Raw genomic sequence first — 13,282 nt, forward strand, 5'->3', positions numbered from 1 at the left:
CTAGGTTCCAGGCCTGGGGAGGTGGATGAAATTGTCTTTCAACTTCTAGCTCCAATATCGATTCCATTCCTTTCTGAGATCTCACCCTACCTCCCAGCCAGGGCTCACTGACATATCTTCCCCAGGAGCAAGGGGCCATGAAGACCTCCTGCTCACCACTCCCATGTGGCCAGCTCCCCTGAACCCTCCACCTGGGCCCCATCCGCCCAGCTCAGTCAGGTGCAGCACCTGTGACTTAACTTCAAGAGAAGTTAAGGAGGATGGGCAGGGACTGAAGTTCACATAAAGCAGGGCCTTTGGCAGGGATTGAACACAGCTTTCCCTCTCTCCACATGGAGCCCAGAGTCAGGAGTGGCTGGTAAGGCAACAAGGCAGCAGTTCTCTCAACTGAATAATACTGGATTTATTAACTATTCTTTTGAGTTCTAATAGTCCTTCCACCAAACAGCATCATTCCAAAGAACTGCATACATCATTCAGCCTCACACACAGACCAGTTCTGAGCTTGATCTCAGAGGACCGAGCTCCAGTGGCCTGGGTGACTTCATGACTATCAAAGCCACAAGAGCTGGGAAAGTAAAATGCTTAGAAAGGTCTCTATTATAAAGTGGAGAAAGCTAGCAAAGACCCGGGCCTCAGTGGCCTTGGGCTGGCAATGAGAGGAAGTTCAGGGCAGCGAAATGGGGGGAAAGCTCACAAGTTCTGCACAGAGCAGTGCCTGGTGAGAAATCTCTAAGAACAGCAAGTCAGTCGAACAATTCAGTTCAGACAGGAAGGATCTGCTGTGGCTTTTTAGAAACATCACTTTCAACCATTAAGCTCTTGGCAACTCGGCTAGAGAAGACCTCATGGTTGTTTACCCGATAAAGAGGACCCAAGGTGACATTCAACCAGAAAGCCACGTGTCAGCAGCACTAGAAAGATGACAGCACCTTCAACATAATGTGCACCCCAGACTTCAAGGTGTTTTTAAGACGAAATACTCATTCTTACAGCATTTAAAACTTCATGAAAATTAAACGCAGTTGAAAAGGGAGTAAGTCAGCAGGCAAGGATCCGATTATCCAATTATCCCCCACCCCACTCAGCCCTGTCCCCCTGCTTTTCTGTGTTGTTCAGCCAGGCACTCGGCTATTGGCAGTGGGACAGAGGAGAGGCAGGTGTTTGGGGAGAAGGGTGGAAGGCTGGGACATCTTAGAACATGAAGCAAATACCATCAGTTGAAAACAGTGCCCAGGCAGCAAGCCCCAAGGTCCAGAATTCATAAGCGAGGGGTTGGCAGCTCCAGCGTCGGAGACAGGAGCTCTCTGGGCGCAGAGCTTTAACTTCAAAGATCTTGGGGTTCGTAGTGATACGTCTGGCACCTGCTACTCCAAAAGCGGGTTTTTGTTCATTGTCCCTTACTTCACCGCTGTGGAATGATTTCAAGTATCCGGATTTAATATTCTACGAGAGGAAGGGGATTCCATGGGTAAACAGACACGGAGGGAAAAATACACAGCCGTGATCCCAAATCAAATCAGAAGTCTGAACTCCGCGCCAGGGCGCAGCGGGGAAAGCGCAGCGCTGGCACCAGGGGGCACCAGAGAACACGTCCAGTGTGCAGGCCCGCGCGGCCTCGCGGACCCGGGTGGATGGGGAGGTAGGTGTCCGACACCTGCACAGTGCCCGCTCCTGGCCAAGCTCTCACCCTCAACCCCGGGCCCAATTTCTCAGCACGGGTCATTCTCGCTCCGGGCAATTCTTTCGGAGTTACTGGTATGAAACCTTCCGTTCTGCAAAAACGAACAGATCAACGTCTTGAAAAAAGACCCCACCGCAGGCAGGTACGGGGCTGCACGCTCAACCTTCGAGGTTCACAAAAAGAGCCCCCACGCGCCTCCACCCCAGGGGTTGGGCGCACAGACTTGTGCTACCGCTTCCGCTGGGTCCTAGCGTCCCCGATCCTCTAGGCCCTCCAACCCCGTCGCTAGGTTGACACAAAGAGAAGGCGGGCGGAGGCGGGGAGGGACGGGAGGAAGGACGAGGCGGGGAAAGGGCCTTTAACCACCTCCCCGGCCCAGCGAGAAGCGGGAGCAGTTTAACAGGCCCCTTCCAGCTCTCGCTGGGAGTTTGATGTAATTTAAACCCGGACTTGCGGCTCGTGTGGGCTCCTGACTCCCGCGCGCCGCCGTTTAACGTGGCAAACACTTCAGTCAATTATCCCCCTCGCGGAGCTTCTATTTAAAGAGACATTGTTAGGTTCCTAAGCCTCGGATCAGACCCGCTGCTTTCTGCTTTATATACACGAGTTCTTGGAGGATTGGAAGAAATACAATTAAGCCAAGCCTTCGCAACCGGTCTACCCTGCGGGCGCACCCACGTGCGGGACAGGGGAGCTGGGAGGCGGTGACGGCGGGGGAAGTGCTAAACGTCCTTTCCATTTCAGGCCTCGGAGAGTGAGCGGAAATGAGGTCCGGCCACGAGGGGTGGGGCCTGTGGCTGGCGAGGCCTCGAGGGACTGAACCTCAAAGGTGGAACTCAAATTCAGCCCAGTGGAGCAGCAAGCTGACCCAGAAGCCCGGAGTTCCGCTAGGACGGGTTGATGTGGAGCGATGACCTGGATGGAGCTCCTAGCCCCATGTCATCAGTGAAAACGTTGAATCCTGGGTCTGCCTGGGGCCGAGGGAGCTGGAATTACCCAGCAGCTGGTACAAGGGACAAATGGTGTTCAACACCAGGGGCTCTGCCCACCCCCTGAATCCGCTTTCGTTGTCTTGAGGCAGGAGTGTCTCCCCCAGAAAAAACTTAAGTGCCAGATTCCTTCCTAATCAGTCTTCCTGTCCAGAAAGGCTCTGGGCCCCTCTGCGCCATCTCTTGAGGAAGGGAGACTTCAGGTGCTTTGTGGCATTACTGTCAGCGTCCCTAGGCATAGCTCAGGGCCCCATGGGGAGGCCCACGTTAGTTCCACAAGGCTGACTTTTCAGCCGGCCTGGCTGCCAGGGTGTTGGGGAACCTAGCTCGGGGAAAGGGACCAGGCAGCAGCCGGCAGGAACCTAGGCAGGCCCAGGCCTAAGAGGTGGCCCAGGACTAAGCATTAGGGCTGGCGGGGGTGGGCGTGGGGGGTCATCTTCCTGGCTGGAAGGCTCTACCTACTGGAAGCAGCCTTCTGTCCCTCGCCTTCCAGGGACAGGAAAGGCAGGCAGTAAGTAGGGAAGGGGAGAGGAGGGAATACCAACGAGCACAAATAAGAAATAAGATGGGGGGTGGGGGGTCCCTCTCAGAGAGACCTGGCTTTGGCAGCCGGTACAGGTTCTGGGATCAGGGACAGGGGAGCTACTGAGAAGTGAGAGACCTGGAAGCAAGGGAGAAATCCCAGCGGAGAGGAGACGGGAGAGGCGGGAGGGGACAAAGCCGGGCCTCGGAGCCGTTTACCGCTGGGCTTGCAGCACCACGGCCTCCGTGCCCGCCTGCCAAGGCTGCGGCCCAGGCACCGACAGAGGCAGAGCGTTGCCTTCTACCTCCGGGCCGCTCTCGGGCCCCGGCGCCTCCCCTACCAGGCTGGGGATGTCTGGGGCTGTGGAGCGTCGGCGCAAACCCAGGCGGCCCGAGCCGGGATCGCCCTCCGGGTGGGGGCTAAGGCCGATGGGGGCTTGCGCTAAGGTCGGAGGCGCTCCCTCCAACACCTCGTGCGAGCGCCACCGCCCGGTCCCTGAAGACTGGGGCGAATATGGTCGGACCATCAGGGCGCCCGCCCGCAAGCGGGCCGCCTCCTCCTCGGTCACGGCACCCAGGGCCAGGCTCATGCTCCGGCCCAGTTCGGGCCGCTCGCTGCCCTGCGCCCGGTGCCGGCCCGAACCCTTAACCCCTGAGCCTGCCTCGCTGCTGTGGCCGCTGTGGCCGCCCGCTGCTCGCGCAAAGCGGGCCAGGAGTGGCCGCGGGAGGCGGCGGGGGCTGGGTCGTCGGCGCTCCGGGCTGGGCGCGGGGGCCGGGCGGCCAGGGGGACTGTCGGAGCTGGAGCCCCGGGCCGCGGCGGCCGCGGCGGCGCGGCCCCAGGGCCCAGTGAGGGCCTGCACGCAAGTCCCGTGGCCGCGAGCGGCGGCGAGCTGCAGCGCCGTCAGGCCCGCACGGTTGGTGCGGTCCAGGCGCAGGCCGAGGCGGCGGAAAGAACGCACCAAGAACTCGAGCACCGCCCCGTGGCCGCACGCCGCCGCCCACATCACCGGGCTGTTGCCGGCCGAGTCGGCCGCTTCGGGGTCACCGCTGAACTGCACCAGCAGCTGCACCGCGTCCAGGTGGCCGCGCTCGCACGCCAAGCTGAGTGCCGTGCGACCGCGTTCGTCTCGCAGGTTCACGGCCGCACCTTGCTCGAGCAGAAGCCTCACGAAGCGAGAGCGCATGGCGGGGTCTGGCAGCCCCACAGCCACCATGAGCGGCGTGCGGCCCTGCTCCGCGCGGCAGTCGATGATGCTACGGTCCAGCGCGTCCAGCACAAAGCGGGCCAGGTGCACTTTGCCCGCCTGCATGGCCTCCAAGAAGGTGCGCGTGCCCGCTCGGGGACACAGGTCTTTGGGCTTGAGCATGACCCCGGCCGCCGTGCCCGGGCGGCCCGGCAGCTCCGCACGGGGGCGCCCCTGTTCCCGCGTCCCACCGGGCTCCGGCCCCCACCTGCGCCCTGGTACGGCTCCCTCCACGCGTGGGCGGCCGCGGTCGAGGGCCTTGGGGTTGCCACTAGGTTCCGGTTCGCTCCGGCGGCTCCGGCGGCCGCGCCGCTCCTGGACCGCACGCCTGGCGTCTCGCTGCTCCTTTCCAGGGCTTCCCGCCTGGAGGTGTTGGCTGCTCGCTACTCTGGGCTCCACGCCTGGCCCACGACAAGACGACGAGAGCCGAAGGTCGGCCCTCTCCTGAGTCTCCCGCTGCTTTTCCCGTGTCCGGCGCCCCTCAGTCCCTCTTGGCTTGGAGCCGTGCCACTCACCCGCCCCCGGGGCAGCCCCCGCTCCCCTGCCGAGACGGTGGCGCCCGCCGTGCGCGCCTGCCTCCAGCCCTGGCGGAGCGCGCCGCTCCTCAAGCTGCTGGCGCCGCTCCTCCTCCTCCTCCTCCTCTCTCGCGGGGGCCGGGCCAAGCCGGGGCGCTTGCTCCTTACTTGGGGGGCTCAGCGCCGCTGGAACCGCTGCCCGCCTGGATACCTGACTTTATAGCTTCGGGGGTCTCCACGGCAATGCTGCCCAGGAAGCGGGCTGAGCCGTCAGGGCACAGACGACGGGGCGGGGGAGACCGCCCCTGCCCCCCACCCCTCCGTGGGCCAAGGTGTCGGGAAGCAGCTCCTCCTCCGCGCTCCCCTGGGGCTGGGGCGGCGGTTGCGGGGCGGGGGCGGGGGCTGCTCGCCGGGGGCCACATGCACACGACCGGGCCAATCCCAAAGTGGCAGTCTTCTCTCCCCGCCCTCCGCCCCCATCCGAATCGGTATCCTCGGCTCCTTAGAAACTGGCGGGACCTCGGGATCGTCGGGGAAGATTGAGCTGCCCCCAGCGGTCCAGAGTGCAGGGAAACGGGTCCCCATGACGGCAGAACTGGACCCTGCACGAGTTGGGAGTGGCGGGGAAAGGCGGAGGAGGGGGCACAAGCGCCGCGCGGGGGCAAGGGGCGCTCAGTCTGGCTGGGAACTGCCACTCGAAGTGCAGCGAGTCACGCACTCACACACAATTGTTGCTCCCGAACACGTTCACTCGGAATGGGGGATGGGTGAGGGAAGAGTGCGCTCTCCAACCTCAAACGTCTCCAACTCCACAACGCGCTCCGCGTGCCAGCTCCAGGCAGAGCTCCGACGCAGCGAGCGCCTTAGGACCCGGAGTGCGGCGGGCGCGTTAGCAACTCCTGGGCGCCGCCTCTCCGCTACTCCACAACCGGCTGCCGCCCGGAAAAAGTGAGGGACCTACGCACGGCTCCTCCAAGGTCCCCGCCTCTCTCTTGAACACAAAACCACCCCCAAGCCACGGGGCTCTGGCCCTGACCCTAGCTGACCCCTTCGGAGAGGAAGGAGAAGGGAAGAGTCAATAGGGCATAGAAAAACCACCGCTTGCCTGCTTCCTCTCGCCAGCCGCCCGGCCCTGTGCAGGTGGGGGAGGGGTAGAACGTGGGCAGAGGTCCGCAGGCTTCTTTGAGGGGGAGTCAGGGCGCCTCAGCGCCTGGGGTGGGGGGTGAGTAGGGGAGAGTGGGAATGGGTGTTTGTAAATTAAGAAGCGCACCGGGTATGAACTACAGAATTTATTGAGATTTTTCGTGAGCCCAGTATTGTGTTCATGGCCGTGGAAAATACTGAAATGGAAGCTAGGCTCTGGACTGGAAGAAACCTCCCTTCTCAAACAGGAAGACCAAGACATAAAAAGTGGAGATTGTCACCTGAGGGAAGCCCTGGTGGTGTAGTGGTTAAGAGCTATGGGTGCTAACCAAAAGGTCAGCAGTTTTTTGGTTTATCACCTGAGGGCTGAATATCTCTGCTAAATTCAAAACCAAGACCATTTCTGGTTGTGGGGAGGGGAGGGCTCTGGAGTCTTCTCAGGATAGGACTTCTGAGTTGGTCCTTCCAGGACAGGCAGGATCTGGCAGCTAAGAAAGAGGGACGACAGTCCATAAAGGAGCATGGAGGCAAAGGCAGGAAAAACAAACGGGGCACAGGTAGGGACAGTGTTGATGGACTCATTTAAGGGGTCCCTTCTTATAAGAGGAGACCTGGTGGTGCAGTGGTTAAGAGCTCAGGCTGTTAACCAAGAGGTCAGCAGTTCAATTCCACCAGCGGCTCCTTGGAAACCCTATGGTGTAGTTCTGTTCTGTGAGTTGGAATCGACTGGAGGGCTACAGGTTCTGTTTTATTTTAACACTATGGGGCAGGTCTGCTCTGTGAGTTGGAATCGACCAGAGGGCAACGGGTTTGGTTTCTTTGTTGTTGTTTTTCTTATAAGAGGGTTGTCCCTAGATAGTGCTAACCAAAAGATTGGAGGTTTGAGTCCACCTAGAAGCACCTTGGAAGAAAAGCCTGGCAATCTGCTTCTGAAAAATCAGCCCTTGAAAACCACGGAACACAGTTCTACTCTGACATACAGTGGGGTTGCCATGAGACAGAATTGACAACATGGCAACTGGTTTGGGTTCCTATGAGAGAAAGGAAATTAAGGAGGAATGGAAGTGTCCTCAGCCTGCGCACTGTAGCGATAAGATGTTTGGGGAAGGGTATGGGGGGAGGAGAGGATCTGCCTCTGGGAAGAAGGCAGTGGGTGAGTGGCTAAGCAGGTACATGGTGCTGCACCCCGAGCCTCTGGCCCGCCAGGGATCTGGGACGCAGGCTAGGGAGCAGGTACTCCCTCTTCCTTCTGTCACACGAGGAACATGGGATGTATACGTTCACATACTGTCAATCCCACCTTTTTTCTTTTTGCATTTTTAAGCCCTTGGGGAGGACTTTGCCACTTTCCTCTCATGGTGTCATAGAAAGGGCACAGCATTTGACGTCAGAGTTAAGTTAAGGCGTTTACTAGCAGTGTGACTCCAGGCCTGCATATTCTCATCTGCTAAATGAAGTTGGTCCTACCAGCCCTGCCTGCTCACGCAGGCCCCAGCAAGAGCACGTCTGGGGAAGAGCGGCGCAGTAATTCAGAGTGCAGCGCTCCAAGCCGGGTCCTGCCCCCAGACCAGGGGCGGGGCTCCTGCACTCATTCGGGGCCCTTGGGATAGCTAAGCCTGGGGGGCCCGGAGGGGCCAGCCTCTCCTCTTCTCTCCACCTGCCGTGGGGATCCCTCCGGGGGCGTAGGCCGGGGTGGGTGTGGACTCTCCAGTGACCCTCCGCCCCCTAGGGGCAGGAATGCTCTCCGTCTTGACTCAGGTAGCAGAAGAAAGACTTTTCCTCAGGGTTTATGATTCAGGTTCCCTTTTCTGAAGCATGAAGGAAATTGCTCTTTCCTTTTTCTGTTTCCAGGGCCAGGGGAGGGGGTACCCCTGGAATCTGTGTGTGGCAGGTCACTCCGACAAGCCAGGCTGTGCCCCCCACCCCCCGTGGAGGAGAGAGGGGAGCGGCGGCCCCTTCAGGGCCTCACCCTGGCCTGGCAGGGATCACAGGGCTGGGTGCCCTTTACAAGGGGCGGCGGCTGGGTCCATTCACCCCAACTGGCGTCGTCACCCTGGCCAGGCCTGGGGCGGGGTGGGGTTGGGGGTGCTGGGTCTCAGGCCCTGGAGCCTTCACTCCGACTTCCCTGTGGGCTCAGTATGTTCTGAACGGAAAAGAAATAGCAAAGCTGAAAAAACGCTGAGACTTCGCTGCAGAGCCTGGAGGCACCGACAGCCGGAATTAGAAGCTGTCGCTCAGGGCGGGAAGGCTGACAGGAGATGGAGCCGAGGCAGTCGGGGGCGCCTCCACGCGCCCCCGCCCCTCCCACCTGCCCAGCCGCCCCCAGCAGGCCCGGGCTGGCAAAAGGCCTTCCTCCCAGAGCTGCCTCTGGTCTGCTGTCTGTCACTCTGCCGTCTGTCTGCAGCTGTCCCCCACCCCCTTCTTTCCTCCTCAAGTGTCACCAGCCCCCTCACCCTGTCACGTTGCACAGCTCGGCAGGGTTGGGCATGGTGGCACGTGGCTGGGAGTTCCAGAGAGCTACTGGGAGGGGGCCGGAGGGTGGGGTGAGTCAGCAGGGGACTCTGGCATCTGAGTCAGCAATGGGATTGGGAAGGGAGTAGGGACCCTTGTCTTTGTGCGAAAAGTGAGACTGAGGCACGACAGGTGGAAAGGGAACCTTGCTTGCAGCCCCACAGATATGCGGCAGGAATGGAGCCCAGGTGCCCTCCACCTGCCCCCGTGCCCCGAGGGCACCAGTGCTTCCTCTGCACATTGCCTGCAGCCAGAGGTAAATGCCCATGGCATTGGCCCAGGGGCGCCTTGCCCTTTTCCAGAGGCCAGAAAGCAGGGAGTGGCTAGAGGCCTGGCCTCATGGGAAGCCCCAGCAGGCTGTGCGGAGGCCTCACCAGGAAGCAGGATTGCCTCTGCTTCTCCCTTCCTGGGCTGCCCCTAGCTGCAGACCAGGTACGTAAAGATCTGCCCCAGCCTGGCTGAGAGGCGGAAGGAAGGCAACCTCTTCTCCCCCCCAGCAGTCACCGGCAAATGCTGGGGGGCTGCCCCATGGGCTCCATTTGGCCGTGGCATCTGCCCACCTGCCTGGGTCAGTGAGAACCTCTAGGCCAGGCGGGGAAGATGAGCGCCTGCCTGGAGGGCCGCAGACAGGGCACCGCCCACCCCCAGCTGTATCTACTGTGTAGTGGGCTGGGTGGCAGGCTGGTCCGTGACATTACTCCTGTGAATGAGCAGGCCTCCTCGTCACACCCTGCAGCAGGGACTGGTAGGCTCCCAGAGGCCAGGTCCCTAGGGGGTGAGGGTGGAACGCCTGCTTATTTTCGGAAATCACAGGTGCTGCCAGCTAATGGCATCTGCTGGAACTTTCTGATAAGAAAACAACCTCTTCCCAGAATCAACTCTCACCATGCCGCTCCCAAACCACAGCCTGACTCCTTTTGGGATTTGAGACACAGGCCCCTCGACAGAAAGCTCTGGGGCCAACCACAGCTGCTGCAGGTGCCTGAAACTCTGCCCACTGGCCCGGCAACTCTAGGGTTCCTAAGGGGCCTGGGGGCCTGAAGGGTGGGACTCCCCCAAGCGGGCAGTCCACTTTCCTCCAGCCCTGAGGGTGGAGACAAGGAAGGGCCACATCTGGGTGGCGGCGTCAGGAGAGGGATGACATCGTTTTCCAGTGGTGTGGCACCAGGGCCGGCAGAAGAGGAAGTAAGTGCTCTTCAAGCCCCAGGCAGGGCCATTCCACCGGGTTCTGGAAGGGCCCTCACCTCGGGTTCAGCAGCCAGGAGCTTTTTTCCCCAGCCCCGTTTGTCTTGGGGGACTCTCCTCCCCCTGCACACACACATGCATACACCGTTTCCTAGCTGTAGAACAGAGGCCAGGCTTAGGCAGAAAATATCCACATAGGATTCTTTAGTAGGAGCAGGGACGAGAAAAATAAATAAACCTCACACATTCAGGAGAGAAAATGACGCTGTCTTTGCCAGGCAGCCGGAGTGGGGGTGCATGCTAGGATGTACCCCCTGGGCCCAGGAGAAGGGGTGAGCCAGGGTCAGGGTGGGACAGTACCCAGACAAGTCCTCCTCCCCCACCAACCCCATCCCCACATGTCTCAGCGGCCTGAGGACCAGGCAGCTGACGCAGCTTCTTCATGTCAGCCATCCCATCCCCCACAGCAGGCCGGGGAAGGGAGCTCAGCCTGGGATCCTGGGACCCAGGTCCCCAGGGATTTTGGAGATAGTGATTTTGGGGAGCGGACAGCAAAGCCAGCCTAGAGCAGGCCTGAGGTGGAAACTGGAAGCCCGGAGAAGCTGCCCCCTGTGCAGCAGGAGAGCTCTGTGTTTGCTGCTGCTTGAACCACAGGTGCTAGAGTGGAGATTCCAGGTGGACAGGTCCAATCCTCCAGATGAGGAAACAGACCAGAGAGGGACACCACGAGTTGCTCCACTAGGAAAGGCAGAGTGGGGCCAGGACCCATTTCCCTCCTTCCAGTCCTTTGTTCTTTGCCCTCAACAAATACGAGACACTTATTCAGAGATGGGGAAAGGACAGGGAGCAGGAAGTCAATCTGGGGAGGACCTCTAGGCCCCAGATGGGCCCTGCCCTGACGGTGCCTGCTTCCTGCCTCCTCTTCTTGCCTGGCTGTTGAAGAAGCGTTCTGCAGCCTCAGAGTGCTGGGGCCTTTTCCTGCTGGGGGATGGAGCTACATCCCAGAGAGGGTCTGCATGTCCTTGCTGAATGTCCCAGGAGGATGGGGACATCAGAGGCGGCTCTCCTGGGTATCTGCCTCTGCTGTGAGTGGCTCCTTCTCGCTTGGCTCTGTGGTGGTTCCACAGGGCCTCTCAGACCTGTCCTCGGCCTCAGAAGGGAAGCAGGTTCTGAGGCAGGCCCTCACTGATTCCTTCACCTCAGCCTCCAGGCCCTTCATCCTGGCCTCATACTCTGCCAGCGCCTCCTGCTGGAACTGTGAAGGCAGCAAGGACCACCGCCTGGCTCAGGAGGGCTCAACTGCCCCCCTCCCTCCCCTGGACAGTGGAACAAGGAGATGGCCCTCCCAGGAGGCTGGGGTGGGGGTCACCGGGAACCTCTCAGGAGAGGGGCTACCAATGAAGCACAGAGATCTGCAGAGCTGCCTTGTTTGGAAGGCCCAGGACGCCATGGGAACCAAAGCCTATAACCCACCCGTGAGGGATGAGGGCCCCCACCCTCCTGACTGGCAGCTCCCTGGAGCAGGGCCCCTTTGCACCTTGGAGTCAGCAGGCTCTAGTGGGGGCCAATGTAGGAGTCCCTGTTACCTGCTTTTCCACCTCCCGGATCTGTTCCAGGCAGGCTGCCTGCTTCTCCCTCAGCTTCACCTGCTGCCTCTCCGCCATCTCTGTCATCTGGGTGGGAGTGAGAGGCAGGGCGTTAGGACACCACCGAAAGGCCGAGCAGGACTGGCATCATGGCCACCATGCCAGCTAACCAGCTGGAAGAACTTGGACAAATTCCTTAACCTCTCTGAATAGTTTTTTTTTTTTTTTTTAATCTGTAAAAGTGTTTTTAATCTGTCTCACTGGGTGGTGAAGGATTAAATTAGACACTGTGTGTAAAGCACAATGCCTGGCACAAGGGCAGGACTCAGCAGATGGTAGCTCTGTCCACTCTGTTGTGGCAGAGTGGCTATTACTGTGTAATAATCCCGAGGGGAGCCTTAGGTCCATTCTCAGCAAGGCTTTCCTTCCTCTTCTGACTCCCTGGAGCCCCAGGAAGCCCCCCTCTCTCCCTTGCCACCCACCTACCCCAATCCTATCCTTCACTGGCCAGCTAGGCCATATCATTTCCATCCAGGGCATCTGGCCAGAGACAGAGACCTTTAGGCTGGTACCCCAACCTCCATGCACAGGCCAGAACCCTCAGATAGTCTAGGGGCTCCCCCTCCCCTGCACCACCTCCTTCTATCCTGACTTCATGGGCAACTGGCCAGTGCATCTCCTAAGGGTGAAGTAAGGGCCTGGGGCCACCCCATCCCTCATATGGAGTGTGTGTGCACACACACATGTCCAGGAAGGACACACAGCCCTTACACACCTGCTTGATGACCTGCACCACTTCCTGGATGTGGGAGTTGTTAATCTCTCTCTTCAACCTGTTGGGGTAATGGAGCTTCAGAAAGGGCAGGAGGCCCCTGGGGGGAGTTGGGTGAGACAGAGTCTCCTTAGAGTGTAGGCAAAATGGGAAATCCATCACGGGGCAGGAACCAGCCAGGGGAGTAAGCATGGGGGCAAAGGAGGAAATTCTCCTACCATAGGTGGCAGAAGTGGGATGAACACACAAGAGCTAGGGAAGAGGCACATCTCTGGAAGGGAGTCAGGATCCACTTGTGAGGCGGCCCCTTCCCTCCTGCAGTGGGTGTGTGCTCAGCACTAAACCTGGCCTTTGAGTCCTGGGCCTCCTCTCCAGGTGCTCACCTCTCCTGGGCCATCTTGTCTGTGGTGATCTTGATCATGGCTTGGATCCGCTCTAGCCTCTTGGCCTCCAGCTTTTTCTTCATCTCTTTGGAGTCACTGCAGAGAGACAGGCATCAGGGAGATGTTTTGTGGGGCCCGAACCCTTGCTGGGAGGTGAGAATCCAGCTTGGGAGGGAGGCGATCATACTTCTCTGAGGTCTCCTTGAGGGTCTTCAGCTCTGCAGCTTGTTTCTCTTGGGCCAGCTCTATCATCTTGGCAATTAGCTGAGAGGAGAGGGACGAGCAGCTTAGCGGGAAGTCCTTTGTTGTGCTGAGGGTGTGAGGTTGGTTGGGGCTACAATGCCCCTCCCCTCAGTACACAGTCCTTGGGGCCGCATGCGTACCCCTTGGTCAGGTTCCCGCCCCTGTGATGGATTTCCCATTTTGGCTGGGTTGTCTTCGAGGAAGGGAAGGGAGTATGGGGGGTGGGGGGTGGGAATCGGCTCAGGGCCCGGCCCAGGCACCTCTGCCATGTTCTGCTCCTTGAGCTTCAGGAGGCGCTCATACTGCTCCTCGCCCTGCTGCAGCAGCTCCAACTCCAGCTTCTCCTTCTGCTCCCGCATGCGCGCGCCCGCGCACTCCCGGCCCTCGCCCGGCCCGGCCCCAGAGGCCGCCTCACAAGGCGGGGTTCTGCGGAGGCCAAGTGGAGACAGACCCTGAGCCCTGGCCTCCCGCCACGTGGGGACAGGCCCTGCGCCCTGGCCTCCCG

At 60.1% G+C, this 13,282-nt stretch overlaps 1 protein-coding gene across 1 annotated transcript; it reads right to left on the minus strand.

Moving 5' to 3' along the window:
- Nucleotides 1-3,410: 3,410 nt before the first annotated feature.
- Nucleotides 3,411-4,562, minus strand: ANKRD63 (ankyrin repeat domain 63). Its single transcript, XM_004380625.1, has one exon. It carries the CDS (start codon nt 4,560-4,562, stop codon nt 3,411-3,413), a length of 1,152 nt encoding a protein of 383 aa, XP_004380682.1.
- Nucleotides 4,563-13,282: the final 8,720 nt, after the last annotated feature.

The sequence above is a fragment of the Trichechus manatus genome, unplaced genomic scaffold (genome assembly GCF_000243295.1).
Source record: "Trichechus manatus latirostris isolate Lorelei unplaced genomic scaffold, TriManLat1.0 scaffold00076, whole genome shotgun sequence".
Lineage (NCBI taxonomy): Eukaryota > Metazoa > Chordata > Mammalia > Sirenia > Trichechidae > Trichechus > Trichechus manatus.

Excerpts from the sequence above, each read along its gene's own strand:
- ANKRD63 (XM_004380625.1), bottom strand. The coding sequence starts at position 4,562 with ATGCTCAAGCCCAAAGACCTGTGTCCCCGAGCGGGCACGCGCACCTTC.